This window comes from Paramacrobiotus metropolitanus, unplaced genomic scaffold, assembly GCF_019649055.1.
Source record: "Paramacrobiotus metropolitanus isolate TYO unplaced genomic scaffold, Prichtersi_v1.0 Parri_scaffold0000006, whole genome shotgun sequence".
NCBI lineage: Eukaryota > Metazoa > Tardigrada > Eutardigrada > Parachela > Macrobiotidae > Paramacrobiotus > Paramacrobiotus metropolitanus.
Genome location: NW_026570226.1, coordinates 2,403,440 through 2,420,383, shown reverse-complemented (window position 1 = coordinate 2,420,383; position 16,944 = coordinate 2,403,440). Strand labels below are relative to the sequence as shown.

General features: G+C 42.3%; 3 protein-coding genes across 3 annotated transcripts; 1 reads left to right on the top strand and 2 right to left on the bottom strand.

The window, feature by feature from the left end:
- Positions 1-34: 34 nt before the first annotated feature.
- Positions 35-2,848, top strand: LOC129581601 (centrosomal protein of 104 kDa-like). Its single transcript, XM_055472785.1, has 7 exons — positions 35-459; positions 777-842; positions 1,010-1,503; positions 1,754-1,853; positions 1,917-2,055; positions 2,458-2,592; positions 2,685-2,848. The coding sequence occupies exons 4-7, from the start codon at positions 1,833-1,835 to the stop codon at positions 2,708-2,710; spliced, it is 321 nt and encodes a 106-aa protein (XP_055328760.1). The 5' UTR covers positions 35-459; positions 777-842; positions 1,010-1,503; positions 1,754-1,832; the 3' UTR covers positions 2,711-2,848.
- An 825-nt stretch (positions 2,849-3,673) lies between these two features.
- On the bottom strand, positions 3,674-5,180 carry LOC129581939 (uncharacterized). The gene is made up of 2 exons (XM_055473248.1): positions 4,967-5,180; positions 3,674-4,361 (listed from the first exon to the last, which is right to left on the bottom strand). The coding sequence occupies exons 1-2, from the start codon at positions 5,027-5,029 to the stop codon at positions 3,957-3,959; spliced, it is 468 nt and encodes a 155-aa protein (XP_055329223.1). The 5' UTR covers positions 5,030-5,180; the 3' UTR covers positions 3,674-3,956.
- A 9,998-nt stretch (positions 5,181-15,178) lies between these two features.
- LOC129581706 (uncharacterized) lies at positions 15,179-16,452 on the bottom strand. The gene is made up of 2 exons (XM_055472920.1): positions 15,589-16,452; positions 15,179-15,364 (listed from the first exon to the last, which is right to left on the bottom strand). Exons 1-2 carry the CDS (start codon positions 16,450-16,452, stop codon positions 15,179-15,181), a joined length of 1,050 nt encoding a protein of 349 aa, XP_055328895.1.
- Between the last annotated feature and the right edge of the window lie 492 nt (positions 16,453-16,944).

Sequence of the window (16,944 nt, the reverse complement as noted above, 5' to 3'; positions counted from 1 at the left end):
ACCGTTTGTCGTGCAGTTGGCCGTGGTAGCTTTCTTTATGATATTTTTATTTCAATTTACCCTTTAGTAATATAATTGTTGATCAACGTAGTACTCGTACTTATTTAAAAATAATCTCTTTCGATTTTTATTTTTTTTAAATACTCTTTTTTGTTCGTTGGTCTGTTGGATAACCGGTAGTGTTTGGGCGGGGACCCTAAATATTGTACAATCTTTAGAGCATCATTAGTGCGGCATTTTCGAGAGAGAGGAGGGAGAGGATGGAATTTTTCTAGGTGTGCGTGATACTTTCATGAATCTAATGTTTTTGAAACTTTAGATGGAGAATATTAAGGCGCAGAATATTGTGGTGAAAGCGTGTTGTGACGCTTTGAAACCAGCAACACAAGCACGGTACGCGTTGAACCGACTACGAATTATCCAAGATCTGGCTGCTTTTCTTTTGGACACACCCGAAAGGTACAGCGATTTTCTAACGGCCTGACAAGGAACCGATAAGTTCTTTTATCCATAAATTCTGGAATTTTACTGGACTGATGTATATGGTCTTGGCAAAATTTTATTTCGACTTAATTCACGATCTAGGTTAAAAATTTTTATTTAATAATTTTTACAACTGTAACATTGATTAATTTATTATGTTAGGCTGTTTGGTTTCAAATGAATGTGTTTGTCAGCTTTGTTACTGCGTTTCAACTTGGCTTGTAAATATTAACTGCGAAGTATGTATAAATTCGAATATCCATTTGTATATTTGATGGTTTTGGTTTCGTTAGCCGCTGAGCTTGCCCTTTGAAAGTGTGGATCTGCCTTCGGAGCGCAGCGTCGATGACCGAATTCCTGTACGTGTGTTAACTCTCCTCTGTAATAAAATTTACTTTACTTAAACCCGTCGTTCATGAAAATACAGGTGTAGTTATTATTATACGTTTTAATTTTTATTACAGCACCACAAATTGTGCGTATTATTACGTTGGTGTAATGTGATTCGCTTCCATCTTGTGTCTAGAATATTCCCAGTAATGCATCCGCCAAACCATCAAAATCCTTGAAAACCGTGGCGTTGAGGAAATTACCGGCGTCCCAACGCCACTTCTCCGACACCTCGGATCCCTTGAACAAACAGCACCCTGATGTTTCCGGCGAACATTCCCCCTTGGTCCGTCGGAAATCCTCCACCACCCTGTTGTCGACGCGCTCCTTGTCCCAGCAGTCGCGGCCACATGCAAAAAAATCCGCCGCGACATCCAACATCTTGGTGACAGCGGTAACGCCAGAAAATATTGAGGAAAAAGAGGATAAAATCGATGCGGACGCGAATGGCGCTGCGGGCCCGTCGGATCAGGATAAAACTGTCCCAGAGAAAGTGGTGCCGCTGGTGAAGAAGGGGAAATACTGGAAGCATCTGCAGGTGATTGCCACCGCGTTGGAGGGCTAGGGATGTCGGTTGGTGGAGAAGAATGCAGCGTTGAAGGAATTGAAGAAGAATAGCAGCACCGTTTTGTAAGTGGCTGCACATTCACTTATCATATGTTCTGCCGGTATAAATCGTAGTGTGATGGCTCGTTTGCCTTGGTGTGCGTTGAAAATTATAATCATGTAATATTTCGGTGCGTTAATTTGCTATTGCAAGTCCCTGCAATTGTTATTTGTATTTCTTTTTTTCAGTGCGCTTCATTATTAGTTTTCTTCTTGATATTTTAATGTATGAATTAAGTTATTCGTATTTATTAACTTAAGTGTTCGTTGACAGGGCGTGCCCGTATTGCGGAAAGCCAGACATCGTCAAGGAGTTAAATTGGCATTTGTACCAGGAATGTCCGCTGCTGAAAATGTGCAATTACTGCGACAACGTCAGTTCCGCTTCTCTGTACTTTATATTCTAAAGAGATAATTTGATTTGCACAACGTTGCAGAAAATCCTGGTCTGGGAGTTGAACGGACACTGGTTGGGGAAATGCACCAAACGGCCTTCCATGGCGCCGTGTTCGCGTTGCGGACTGGCCATCCCACTGAAACAGTTGAAGGACCATATGAGCAATGCCGATTGTCTGGGTAATTTAATTCGTTTTACTGTTGCCATAATTATTGAAATTACGGCTTACAAGTTACAATAATAATTTAATTACGGGTTTTAATAATAATTGGCTGTTATTTGCATTCAGCCGAAGTTGAAATTTCATTTCTGTCCGAATGATTGCAGATTGAGCGGGTTGTATCATAATGTGCTAAGAAACTATGTAGTCTTTAGTCCGCTTATTTTTGTACATTTTGTTTTTTCTGATTTTTAATATTGTTTCTTTAGTTTAGCAAAAAACTGAACTTCAGTAATTAGACTACTTGCGATAATATTTTTTAATTGTAATTTTAAAAAATTCAGAAAAGGATGTTCTGGTTTGTCTCCGTCGAATCTGATTAGTTTTATTAAACCGGATTTGTTACGCTCGTTTGTTGCAGATGTCAGCCTGGACGAGGGAGCGGCCACATGCCCTTTATGTCGGCAGTGCGTGCAGAACACGGACGACGGATGGATCGCGCATCTGCTGGGCGATATTCAGCACGGATACCGGAAGAGTAAACGCCGCATCAAAGGTAATTTTAGTATGTATTAAACGTAGAACGCGGCCTCTATTCCGCCATTCAAAAATTTCACGTGCGTTTCCTAAGATTTCCGTCATTTGCAGCGCAGAAATGGAGTGATACGGCGTGAACTTGGACGCTTTTTTGTTCCACGGATGCCGTCCTGTATTCTACGGCTCGCTTCTATGGTTGTATTATCATTATCTTCATTTTAATTATATTTTTTATACGTATTAGTATCCGTGTGACGTATCTCTTTTACCACGATTATTATTATCATTGTGTAAAATTTAAAAAAAGGTTAGTACGTATACGTCTTTGGTAAAATAACGCGGAAATAAAAATGAACTTGCTTATTTCTTGAACGTTATGTGATAACCGCGTGAGCAAGAAAACGGAGTTATTTATCGTTAATTGCACTGTTGCGCTTGTATAGTGCAGGCTTCTTGGCATCAAGTATTGAAATCCAAACGGAATACGTAACACACTCGTACTGTAGTAATATTTTATCAGTGGATTGGTAACAGCAAGGCCCACGCAGTATCAGCGTCGTTGCTGATACTGCGTTGCTGATACTGCGTGGGCCACCGGGATAAAAATGACCTCTGCAGCAGCTCGTCGTCACAACATGAACGCCGACGGTAAATTGCCGTTGGGCCTGTCAAGAACGGATGATACTACGGGTAGTAGTCATCGGTTCTTGAGAGGTTCAGCGGGTTGTGATTTACCCCATCCGAATGTATCACCCTATTGGGCTGCGAAATTGCTCCACGCTCTCATGGAACCTGGCGATCTGACGTTCAGGAGGGTTATTTGGCAATACAGCATCGCGGCATACTGGGATTCGAGTGGTGGACAGGGTTTTCTGGTATACTGGCAGTATCTGCCGACTGCCGCTGTAACCCCCCCCCCCATCCCACAGTTACGAAAGCACACGGAACACACCGGAAGAATGCAGCGGTGAATGAATCGAGGAAGAACAGCAGCACCGTTTCGTAAATGACAACGCGTTATTCACTGGTCTGGCATACAACCTGTAGAAATCGTAGTGTGGCGGCTGACTGGAACGTATCTCTACATCAGTCAGTTATTAGTGTCGAATATTGAAATCGCCATAATGTAAAAATAAAATATAAAATCCGTCAAATTCTGTTAACAAACACACACATTAAGTTATTTTTTTCGGGTACACATGCTCAGGGAAAAGCATATATGTGCGGCAGGGACCGAAAAAGCCCGCCACCAGCAAAGTGAATATATCACTAACAGGAAAGTAAGTGCATCTTTGGGGCAACGTATTATGTATAGCAAACATTTCTCAGTTAAAAAAGTTTGTAAAAAAATCGCCGATTCAGCAATCAGCATTTGCAGGAGAACTAGCACGTTGTCCGGCTGAAGGGCACCAGTTTCCAGCTAACACTATCGCCACGATTCAGCCGGTACGTGTCCATTCCGCAGCGGGCAAACTGCCCGTTGACACACAGCATCCAGTACTGGGAACTGGCGTCCGCTTTGACACCGTTAATGCTGTCCACCAGATTCCCGAACGGGGAGAAGAACTGCGTAGTATATTGGAAATTGTTAGTGGCGTTGAAGCGGAGATTCTGCATGGCCAGGCTGAGCGTCATCTGGGCCACGAAATTGTTAACGATATAGGAGCGACCAACGTCGTTGTCGCTGGTCTGCACCAGCAGACGGATCACATCGCCACCGGTCAGCAGCGTGTTGGCGTCGCATTGGTTGTTGCACTGGGCGGTAGCTGGTGTGTAGTCAGCGGAACACTAGAGTAATTTTTGGTAATATGATATTTTTGTTGTTTATTTATGTATCAATTTGTTTAAAAATATTCAAACTGGTTGTCAGGACTCATTACAAAGTATTAACTGTAATATTAACGCTAAGAGGTACCAATAAATTCGTAAATTAATTTAACTCGAGATCCAGTTCGGTATCGACTTACTGGCAGCTTATTCAAATAATTTTATTTAAAGTACTATAATAATTATTATTTCACGTAATAATATCCTCTGGTAGTTTCTGTAAAGGTTCCATAAAGTTAACCCGGGATGCGATAGATAATCCAAACAGAAATAAAATTAAATCAAAACGGATTTAAAAGGTGTCAATTTTCCAAAAATTTCTTGACGGTGTACAAAATTCTCAGAAATACTTTACATGGTTTACTGAATATGATTTCTACAAAAATTACGCAAAAAGCATAAACATAATTTAATATTTTCGATGAACTGTGACAACAAAAAAGTCCAAAATACTAGTTTAATAAAAATCCTGCACTTCACGGTCAGTAAAATTTAGAGGATGTACATTGTACACTTTTCGTGATGGGAGTTACCATTTAAATAAAATAAAATAGTTGAAAACGTACCAGTGAGTACAGCGCTAGCGCGATGAAGATGCCAAAACCATAAGATTTCGTGTAAAACGGCATCTCAGTGATATTTCAGCGGTGAGGAAATAAAATTTAATGACAAGCCGTCACAAGCGAGGCAGCTGATCTTGCAAATGCTAGCCGCTTGTGATATTTTGCATTTTATCTGCACAGAAGTCAAGTCATAAGAGGATTGTTTACGGCCCGCCGTTCGACCGATGACTGTTATGAATTCCTACCGGATATGTGACGAAATTTCAGTGCAGTATTATTCGGTAATCGCGATAAAAAAATGACATCAGTTGCGGACCTGCGGCGTAATATGCATAACTATAGGGAGTGAACAGACACATCTAAAAAAACGTGGCCACAAGCAAAAAAAGAAACAATTCATCAAGAGTTTCGATTACGTTCATTTAACCAGAGCAAGGAAATGGCGGTAAATTTGAGGGCGCACAAAAAGCAGCCTTAAACCGGCAAAATTGCAGCAGTATTGTATTAAATGATATAAAATGAGGCCATTCTAGTAGCACCGGATGGGAGCAGAAGCGTAAACATCATAATGTTCGACAAATATAAAACAAAATTAAGGTCATGTCTACGCGCGAGGATAGTCCCGCGCTATGAGACTGAGTATTGACTACGCGCGAGAGTTTTTCCCCGCACAATAAAACTACGAACAAAACGTTCAAGAGAGAAAAACCGCGCGAAAATATCTTACGGAATATTTTCGACCGCCGGTTATGGCGTAAACTGGAAAATTGTACGGTCCTTCATTTCAATTTTCGAACACACGTCCACCTACGTTAAATTTGTTTTTTCTTGAGGTTATTAAGCTAGGAAACAGAACAGTTATTGTATCATTCAGTAGTATGTGGGCAATTTTCACAGCGAAACTGTTCTGTATCCGCTGGGCATATGCAACCGCCGGCGTATTTCCACCGTATCTGCTGCTGTTACTGTGCAGTGAATGTGCAGTTTTCTTTCACCGTGGTTTTCGTTCGAGGATTCCGGCCCTGCGATCTGGGAGAAGGCGCCAATGTACCGGTTTCGATGATGGTGAAAAACCAGTGGCGCAGTTTATCCTCCCGGACGTAGTTGGCGTTTTGAATGTGCTTGCCCAATAACAGGTCATACGCAAAGGCAAACGAGTATATTAGGCAGTCATTTCCTCGAGATGATTGACCATCAATCGGGACGTACTCGATGCTGATCTGACCCTTGCTGTCCGGATGGGCAAACAGAAAGTGTAGCTGCAGTTTCAACCAGTCCGTGGGCATTTGACCCGTTGAACAATAGATCCGGGCGAGACCAGGGATGCCACAGTTGTACAGCGCGCAAACGTAGTTGTTCTCACCGTGGAACATGCGCTGCACAAGATTTCCTCCATGCAGTCGCGTGTGGAAACGCGGCCTTGCGGAAGCACTGGCCGTTATCCTGGCACAGTGCCAACTCTGCAGGAAGTTCTAACGCTCCTTTCTGGGGAAATGCATTGCGCAGCAGATAGACTCCTGCGTTAAAGAGTCTTAGCTCCAAATACGAGCCGCGTGTTTTCAGATTGTTGATATCCTCTTCGAAGCACCACTAATTCTTCACCCGTTCACCGAATCGGTGTACAACTTCATTCTGACCTTTCACACGTGTAGCCAGTATGCGAGCCGCACGCTTAACGGGCGTTGTTCCTGGACGCGCCGGGCTGTGGGATATTCTGGCCGACGTTGAATGTGCCGCTTTTCATCCCGCTGCCTCATTTCTCGTAGAAATTCTGTAAGAGTTTCGTGTTCTTCTCGACCTTGCCTCTTTCCCATCCGTATTCTCCTCCCTTGGTTGAAAAATTAATGTGTTTCATAATAAGAATGCCGGTCCTACCGATCGACCGGCGCGTTGCGTTGATTGTGTTCGCAATAATTCGAGGTGGTACTTGTCTCTCGATCACTTGCTCCACAGTGTTCTTTTCCGCTTCGGACAGCCGCCTTCTTTCTGGAAAATGTTGGGCGATCGTTTCCGCGACCTCATGGTTGTGGTCTTCTAAAGCCGGCAGGTGAATAACCTCCATCATGCCATTCACAAGCTTAAAGACGGACCATCGCCTGGCAGTCATTTTCAGAGTAGTCGTTATGCTTTTCTTTGTGGGGGCTGAATTCCGCCGGTGTGGGCGGTAAGCGCCAGCTTTCTTGCAGACCAGATTCACTGAGCTGTAGGAGAATGTGTCATGAAGCGGATGCGTCTTTGACGTTTTCGCATTGCCACCGGGATCTATGAAGACTTCGTGCGTTCGCTTGCTCCATTGCTCCACCGCTCTCAAAACCTCCGCATAGAATCCATATCTTTTTCCCACTTTAAAATCTGATGCCATAACGGCTGATAGTTGTGAAAACTTGAATTATCAGGAAATGTGAAATGGCGATACGGTCAGATTTTGTATTTCTTGCACTAAAAGGTGACCTTCCCGTAATTAATAATAATATTATTGGTTGCCACGTCGTGATAAATACACTGGTTTAAACTGTTTGTTGGTAGTTTTTTGTGCGGGAAAAACTCTCGCGCGTAGCCACTTCTAAAAATTAACACAACTCTAAAATCCAACGTCAAAATACTCGACAATTTGCCGATGTTTTGTAAAAATGATAGCGAAATCGTAGTAATGGGATGGCACGCAGCTCAAGGACCCTGCTTTTGGAGATTCAAAATAATAGGATCGATTACAATTTACAGTGTTTGTGTCTGTACCCAGTAGGTGGTTTTTTTTATGGGAAGAAGAAGAAAAAATTGAGATTAGTGTACTCGTAAGTTGTGTTACAAAGGAGGTCGTGACACTCATTGCACTGCTAAAGCATATTTTGCTTTTGCTTTGTGTCCAGGAAGCTCTTAGCTGTATTATGATCATGTATGCAACGGCGAAACCGTTCAAATCATTGATTGGCTCAAGTTCCTGGGATTTAAACGGCACTTCAGCTGCAAATCCGACACGTTCCACCACTCCTGCGACTCGGAAAAACCGCATCCCAGCATCTCTGCCATTTCCGGTAAACATTCCTCTGTTTTAACCTGAAAAATCTTCCGGTACTCTCCTGTCCCCGTGTTCCGCCACCGAACAATTGAACGTACCGGTGATTAAAAAGCTTATGTCGATGCCGACGGGGAAGAACTTGCCCAGCCGGATCAGGAAGAAATTGTCACGGCGAAAGTGGTGGCGCCGGTGAAGAAGGGGAAATACAGGAAAGTTCTGCAGGTGACTGCCGCGGCGTTTTCAGAGCGAGGGATACCGGGTGGTGGAGACGAATACCGCGGGGAAGGAACAACAAAAGAACTTACTAGAACAGTAACACACAGCGATTGCACACTGATCGTGTGTTCTACCGGTAGAAATCGTAGGGGGATGGCTGATTCTGTGTGTGTTCCCGCTTAAGCACGTTCAACTTGGAAAAATATCTTGTACGGTTGCGATCATTTGCTTTGATAATTAATGGGAATGCCTTGCAACTGTTATTTGTAATTACTGTTTTTTAATTGTATTCCATTGTCCAGATATTCGACAGTTGTTCGGTGGTTGACAGTGTGCCCCGTAAGCCTGCTCGTGCGACGGCAAGCCAGGGATCGTCAAGGAACAGCATTTGTATCAGGAATGTCCGCTGCTGAAAATGTGCAGCTATTATGACAACGTCCGTGTTGCTGTTTTAGATTACGTATGTAAGAATAGTTTGTTCGCACGTGTTGGTTCTTACGCCAGTGAGTCTGAAAAAATGTTCACGGCAGACAACTGGCCCCCTAACATCGGGGTGCGTGAATGGCAGTTCACCCCTAAGGAGCAGTAGTTGCCGCTGTCTCGTTTGCATACTTAATCAAACTTCTGTTTTCTAGTACTTAGTTTGTACTTTCACGTGATACTTATTAAAGGTCCAGTGATCAGAATAATCTTATCTGCTCAACGTTGAAGAAGATTCTGGTCTGGGGGCTAAACGGACGCGCAGTCGTTCACCAAAGCGGTGAAAGCTTGAATTTACGTGTTAAAAAAGGACAATTACGGAAGCTTACCCCAGATGGTTAACGGAGAATATTTTATCTTGTTTCTACCAAGTTTAAAATTTTCTGACGGCTTTCAAAAGTATGGAAAACATCAGCTTGTACTTCTGTGTGATGTTTTTTTCGGAACTGTAGCAGATAGTACTGCTGTAATACTGGAAAAAACTCATTATTTCTAATTATGTACTTTTTCTCGTACTGTATTCTTTCCAGTACTCGTACTCGTAAATTACGAGTACGAGTACTGGAAAGAATACGAGTCGTAATGTATTTTTCCTTTCCAAAAAATTTATTTTCGTCTAAAAGTTATAGTACTGGTAATAGTTCATCAGATTTTTGAACTTGCTCAGAATTTCCGAAGCCTTTGATGACATAAAACTCCAGCCACAGCACTACGTTTTCTCTTACAGAATTAAAAATTGCCAGCTTAACTAGACGTTAACCAAGTGATCCAAATTCCGTTAACAGCGTACAACAAATCAGCACAAAATCTGCCAGTGAAATACGCCTTACAAAACCTTTTCAAGGTCTGAGCAATTTCAAGATCAGTAGTAGTTTTTTTCGTATAACAGTCACCACTGAGGTTAACATTCGCAGCGAAGGAACGAAGAACCACAAGGTAACATTTACTGGTAAAGGACTGCAGAGTACAAATCAACTACTACATAATCTTTTTTCCTTCGAATTTCATACATAATTTTTTTTCTTACATACATACATCATCTTTTTTCAATGATTTTTCTGCGTTATTTTGCGTTATTTTAATTTACCTGTTTCATGCCCCAGTGCTTGACGATCGTTGGACGACAATATGTTGGTCCGCTTCGTCGAAAACCGTAGCATACATATACGTCATTCCTAAAATACACTCGCTTACGCTAGTGTCCAGAATTTTCCCTGTAATACAGCGGCCCGAACCGTTGAATTAACTGGAAACTATAGCTTCGAGGAAGCATCTGGCGTCCCCCCGCCCTCCGTCCTCTTCCCCAGTTGACTGCATTCGCATTAAAGAGCGATGGCTGCCGGATAATGGAAAAGAATGTTGCTTAGAAAAGCATACTTTACAGAAGAACGCTGTCGGCGTTTCGTAATTGACCACATAATTATTTCACCGACACAAGCTCCTGTTGATAATATGAATCGTAATGTAATGAGTGAATGCGGATTTCTACAAATGAGTCTTGTTATTGTTTGCTGACTGGAAAATCTTGTAAACTTGTAAATGAAATTATAATTAAGTTTGCTTTGTTAAAATTTTATTTTTCACGGGTAATTGTATCTATTAGCCATTTTTTATCAACTCGTTTTTGCGGCCTGGTGAAGAGCGTGCCGACAATTGTCGACCAGAATAGATGCCGACAAATTTGTTTTATAATTTTTCTTTTGCAAATTTTTATAAAATGTTCGGATATCACAAGAAAAATGACATTTGTAATTACAACAACGCTAAATTCGTGTCATAAGATAACGCTGGATTATAATTTTGCATGAAATTACCTATTAGTGTATCACTGTTCTCGAAGCTTGTTTGTAAAGATGATTTATTTTCTTATCGTTACAGTATAAACTGGTGCCCGCAACTATACTGATAAGAGACTAAGATATATGAGTATTCCGGTGGATATACAAATCGGTGTATTTGTCGCCTCTTGGTTACGGGAAAGCGTTGCAGTTACTAACGTTGTAATTTCACTCTCACGGCTCGAGGAACATATTTATACTGTTTTTGTAACGAAACCGAAACATTTTTCCATAGGAATATCAATTCCATTATCTCTGATTCGCTGAATTATTTTATTGTACCGCTTGGTAACTTGTCTACCTGATTCAGTCGCATCCAGCTGCGACTGGCTTCGGTTTTAGGACTGGCAAGGTTCTAAAGGCAGCGAAATTATGTCGAACATTGTCTTGTACCATTATCCGTCGTCGTATTGGAGCCAAATGGCAGGCCAGGGTCAAAAAGAGGGAGGGAAAATTAAAGGGAGGGATTTTCTTTGGTCAAAACGAGGAAGGGAAAACTAAAGGGAGGGATTTTGAGCGGTCAAAACGAGGAAGGGAAAACTAAAGGGAGGGATTTTGAGTGGTCGAAAAGAGGGAGGGAAAACTAAAGGAAGGGATTTTGAGCGGTCGAAAAGATGGAAGGGAAAAATAATTTTCTTGCTCAAAACGAGGAATATTTGGAAAAGTTGTAACAGGAATTTTTGCAACTGCATGCGACGGTTGGTGCACAAAAGAAAACAGCAAACGCTGAGAGCTGAGAGGATGTGATCAAGCGTTATGCGCAGGTTAGAGCAAAGATTGTATGACCAGCGTTGTTTTTCTCGGCATCATCTGCCACTTTTAACATCTATTTTTTGAGGATTTATTACTGAAAACGTGAGTGCATATGAAAACCTCCCCAATATTTTTAAAGAATTACAGTACATGTGTACGCACTGATTGTGCAGATCCTAAATCATTCATCAAGGGAAGGATCTATACTACAAAATCTATACAATAAAACTATCTACACTACAATATCTATACAAAAATAGGAGAACCTATTAAAAAAGAAGAATAACATAAGGAAACCTAAGAAAACCATTTAATTACGAAACCTAATTAAGAACATAATAAAACCAAAGAAACCTAAGAAAACATTTGCATAACACCACCTCATTAACAAAACCACCTAATTAAGAACCCTAATTAAGAAACCTAATTAAAAACTTAAGAAAACTTAAGAAACCTAAGAAAACGTTTGAACAATACCTAGAAAACCACCTAATTAGGAAACCTAGTAAAGAAACCTAATTAAAAATTGGAGAAAATTATGAAACCTAAGTCATTTGAATAGTACTCGTAACAAGAGAGCATAAGAAAACCGAAGAAAATATTTTAAAATGCACGGTTTACAAAATGAATGGTTTCCGAAATGAATGGTTTCCGAAATTAACGGACACCCTCATCACAACTACATAGAGTCCGGCACCGTTCAAGTGGGAGCAGGGACTATGTACCGTGACGGTACGGCCGTACGTGAGTTATCAGCATGGCTGCATGAGTGAGGCGCCTGTTTTTTTACAGAATCTTAATATTATAACATGAAAACTAATCTCAGTGATAAAGTCTGGGTTCAAGCGTAGTGCTTATATGAAGGGTACTATTCATATTCTATATGCATTACGATTAAAGAAGGCAATGCATACAGTATAATTATGCAATACACAGGTCTATAGTGACGACTCTATACGCAGCGATGTGCAGTACAGGAGATATTCATGTAACTCATGCTCAAACATCTGCCAAAATAATCAAGACTTTGTGTAAATAAGTACAGAGTACCTCTGTTCAATACCTTTAATAAGTATCATAACAAAATCGCATTCTTAAAAAAAACGTCCTTTATGCTATCCTGATCGAGGTGTGTAAACAAATACTTATTTCTATTATCGATACTGAAACATAGCGGAGCGGCATACTTTGTTCTCTTTATGATGATAATAATTATAATTATTATCTTGTAGCTGAAGAAAGGTAGTACAAAGAGTGCACAATAATATTGTGCAGAAGTGGCGTCTTACTTGATTTTATTCGTGATTTTACAGCCATTGCACCATCTGTGGACCTTACAGTTATCAAGTGACAACGTAACAGAAGCACGCATGCGGTGGCCCATGCCACAGGCTGTTTTAACGTAAATCTATGGAAAATTCATAAAATTCGAAACTTTGTTCGTTCCTGCAATAAAGTTTTATGTATAGTCTTGAAAAATGCAGAATAATACACAGTATTAGGCAAAATAAATTCGGTTTTGTTTTTCTTTCAGGGTTTTTTGCACTGTTAGCCTGTACGGCTAGCATAGCCGCCTATGGAGGATTTGTGATAGGCGGCTATGTTAACCGCAGGGGCTCCTAGTGCATTACCCTGAAGAACAAACAGAGAAGCACTTATTTTGTCTAATGCTGTGTATTATTCTGCATTTTTCAAGGCTATATTTAAAAATTTAATGCGGGAATGAACAAAGTTATGAATTTTCATAGATTTACGTTAAAACAGCCTGTGGCATGGGCCACCGCACGCGTGCTTCTGTTACGTTGTCACTTGATAACTGGAGGGTCCACAGATGGTGCAATGGCTGTGAAATCACGAATAAAATCAAGTAAAACGCCACTTCCGCACAATATTATTGTGCAGTGTGCACTCGCACAAAATTCGAATAACTGTGTTCACTGTACTGTAAATAGGTTCCATATTCCGAATGGTGGTGCAGAATTTCCCTGTTATACAGATACTTGTTTTCAAACACTTGACTAGGCTTTTCGTTTTGACCAGACAAATTCCCTCCCTCTTTCGACCGCTCAAAATCCCTTCCTTTACTTTTCTCCCTCTTTTCGACCGCTCAAAATCCCTCCCTTTAGTTTTCCCTTCCTCGTTTTGACCAAAGAAAATCCCTCCCTTTAATTTTCCCTCCCTCTTTTTGACCCTGGCCAAATGGCAAGTATCTAACAAAAAACCAAATAATCAACGTAGGCTACGATAAATTTAAATAGTTACCAAATAAGCTGACGCAGCCAAATACCAAGCGGCACAGTACAGGCAAAGATGGCGTTCGTGGAAAAGGACATTCCCTATATCAGCCAGGTTGTGGAGATCCTCCGCGGTGACAATTACGAGCCGGAGTACGTAGCCATCAATCCCGAGTGCGAAGTCCCGGCATTATGTATAACGGACAATAACGACCAAGTTGTCCTTAGCGTCAACGGATCGCAGCAAATAATCGATTACCTTGATAGCATTAAACCAGGCAGGTTCGGGTTTATACATATTGTATATCCTGTTAGTTTCTGTTAGCAGTGTGATAAACTGGGGTTGCTTGATTTTTGGCGCTGCACAGGAGACGATGACTTTGACCAGGACGTTAAGCAACAAATAACCTCGCTTCGCGTATTTGCGACATTCCGATGGGCGTATGTCGCTGGGAATAGTGCGTTTTCCTCATTTGGTGGAGGGACCAGCTTTGCCGCAGCCCACCATCGAGAGATTCACCCGTAAAATAATTTCACACTGAACTTGTATTACAAACATTTCTACTATGCAAACTATTTACATTAGCGGTTTTATAGAAAGAGTAGACAAGAAGCAGATCTTGATGGATCACATACAAAAGTATCCACACCTGGCGCTGTTTTATCAGATCAAATTAGACAGGGTTATGGCACAGAACAGTCGATCCGACGAAGCATCGCTGCGCGCCGCAGTGCAGGAACTGCAGGACCTTTTGAATGAAGTCGATCAGCAACTCGGGCTTATGGCAAATACGCTAGGCAAGCGCGAAAAATACCCTAATGTTATCCAAGATAATTCAAAGGACCCTGTGGAAATTTTGGAAGAAAGGTTCTTTTCTGATGCATCTATTTTGCAAATTGCAGGTACCGGCCGAGGACAAGAGTACGATGGATGGTTATTTGGGCGGGGCTTCGGCAACGCTGATATTGTGTTAGCGGTGCTGCTGGCGCGCCTGGACCTTCTGCAACGATCCGGCGCTTTTTGGAGCGATCAAAAGAGATCATATTTGGCGCAGTATTACCACCGCTTACAACAACGACCATCATTGAAACAGGTACCAGCGCCAGGAAACCTGTGCACTTTTTTAACTGTAACATACGTTATACGTAATCTACTTTTGCAGGAATGCGTAGCGGTAATGCCATAATTCCATTTAATAATTCTACGAGTAGTTCGGATTCCATATTCCAAACAACGAAAAAGAGGAGAGTTGCGAAGGCTTCTCTCCGAATAAACTTAATCAACCCGCAGCATGTGCAGGCGACAAGTTGAATATTAAAGTCTGGGCATCCACCGATTGCAACGGTTTCAAACTTCTGTGCCCGAGTTACAAGAAGACCATTTTTACAAAAAACAAACAAAGTGCTCACCCGTTAAGCAAGTAAACAAAAACTCATTTCCTGCAAACGTTGCCAATGGCAAACTGCTTTTTATTTGATTTCGGTCAAAAGATCACGTGCAGAAACGTTCTGCAGCAATCTGCTGATTTTGTGACCTCGCAAGTTAGTATCAAGAGTAGTAGATCTGACTTTCGACTTCTGGTAAGAAAATTATGTATCATAAAGATACCGCGCATAGCGGGACAACAGTTCCGACTCGAGTAGACAAGGGCGTACTGCAGCCAGTGATCGATAAATATCAAAATTTCTGAGAAGTGCTTTGATCGGCGACACCTTGACTGGAGCGCAGTTTCCGCGACGTCGCTCCCCGCAGCGATACGGACCACTTGGACGATCCACCTAGCGGGACAATGGCGACACAACGGAAAGTCAACAGCTGGGTCATTCCCACTCGGAATTCCGCATTGCCCATCACGAGAATAAACTGCAACACCAAGGCAGACGTTAGCATCGATTTGTAAACAAGAAACCTGATATAAACATGAACAACTATTCCTCATGTCCCAAAAAAATTATTAAACTCCCCACACCACTGACTGCTTAGGTTTGTACATGAGAACTCGCACACTACGCATCTGATGAACCTTTTAGATACGGCCATGACACTACACATTTCTACTGCTGCACAGCCTGTTTATCTTTGCTCACCGGTGTTCCAGCCTGCGCCAGTCCGAACAAACTCCGTAGCCATAGGAACACGTTCAAATGAGTCCGCCAGTACCATGCCACATATTGTGAGATGACCGTATTAGGCAGATAACACACCAAGTACCACAGGAAGCATATCAGCAGCACCAGCGACAACGCTCGCTCTTTCCGTCGCCGTTTCTGCCGGCGAGCATCGTAGCGTGAGGCAGCCGTTGGCCGGATTTGTTTCTGCTGACAACGGAACGCCACCAGCACAATGGCATAACATAAGCCCTCAATACACAGGGGAACTGTCGTGACGAGGGAGCTTAATATAAGGAACAGCGTGTTATTGTTCACTAACAGCGTACAGTGACCTAGCGGCATCACTTGTCCGTACGAAGCGCCCACACCGAACAAATACGGAACGGATAGCGCTAACGGGAACGTCCAGCTCCAAGCAGACATCAACGCGATGGTGATTTTACTGGAACAGGCGCGGAAATTGTGGGGAAATAATACCGCGGTGCAACGGTTGAGCGCCAAGGAAACTTGAATCCAGTGCGATGCACACGTTAAAAAGTATTGCAGGAAGAAGATGGCGCTGCAGTTCACGTGACTGCCGCGGCCGGTTTGGATGAGGTAGATCTCCGTGTTCGCGAAGAAGCTAGGAACGGCTAAAGTGAAGCAGTCCACGGCTAGAAGCTGGACGATTAAGGGATGGGTACCGTCGCGGAAGTTGTGCTGCTTGATGATGACGAGCATCAGCGCGATGCCGGCCAAGGTTCCGATGATACTGATCAAGGTGGCGCTCCCGTACCATGTTAATAATTCCGCGGATGAAATTAGCGGTGCACGGAGTAGTGTGGAATTATTACCCGCCATCGCTAATTAACGGAAAGTCCGTATTCGTAAATCCATGGTGGAAAGCGGCATATTGCGTAAAAAGTATGGAAATATCGTAGGCAGTAATGATGAGGAAAATCTCATATTTGCCATGAATGACGGTTCTTGAATCCCGGTTTCAGTGACTTTATTGCGGCCATCGCCCGAAAAGTCAAGGAAGAAAGGCGCACAATGTAAACGGAGAGACACAGGTCCTTAGGAAGATGAAAGTAATTGAAAGCCGGTTTCCGTGATTAGGAATACTCGTATCATTCACTAATCAGTGTATAGCCGTGGATTAATCACTGCCGCCAGCTACAATAACACGCTATTTACAGAAAAGGTGCCAGAATGAAAAGGTTGTGCACAGCCATGATCCCCGATTCTCTGCAGTTTTAAGGTTAATACATCGCAAACAAAGCGATAAGCGGTACAATAGTCACGCCATTCTGACCGTCACGTGCAGTGCAACGTTCTTGAAGCTAAAGCGCA

Excerpts from the sequence above, each read along its gene's own strand:
- LOC129581601 (XM_055472785.1), top strand. The coding sequence starts at position 1,833 with ATGTGCAATTACTGCGACAAC. Across the intron at positions 2,056-2,457 it reads GAGCAATGCCGATTGTCTGG|ATGTCAGCCTGGACGAGGGA; the intron begins GTAATTTAATTC and ends CGTTTGTTGCAG. Across the intron at positions 2,593-2,684 it reads GAGTAAACGCCGCATCAAAG|CGCAGAAATGGAGTGATACG; the intron begins GTAATTTTAGTA and ends CGTCATTTGCAG.
- LOC129581706 (XM_055472920.1), bottom strand. The coding sequence starts at position 16,452 with ATGGCGGGTAATAATTCCACACTACTCCGTGCACCGCTAATTTCATCC. Across the intron at positions 15,365-15,588 it reads TGGCGCAGGCTGGAACACCG|TTTATTCTCGTGATGGGCAA; the intron begins GTGAGCAAAGAT and ends TTGGTGTTGCAG.
- LOC129581939 (XM_055473248.1), bottom strand. The coding sequence starts at position 5,029 with ATGCCGTTTTACACGAAATCTTATGGTTTTGGCATCTTCATCGCGCTA. Across the intron at positions 4,362-4,966 it reads CGCTAGCGCTGTACTCACTG|TGTTCCGCTGACTACACACC; the intron begins GTACGTTTTCAA and ends AAATTACTCTAG.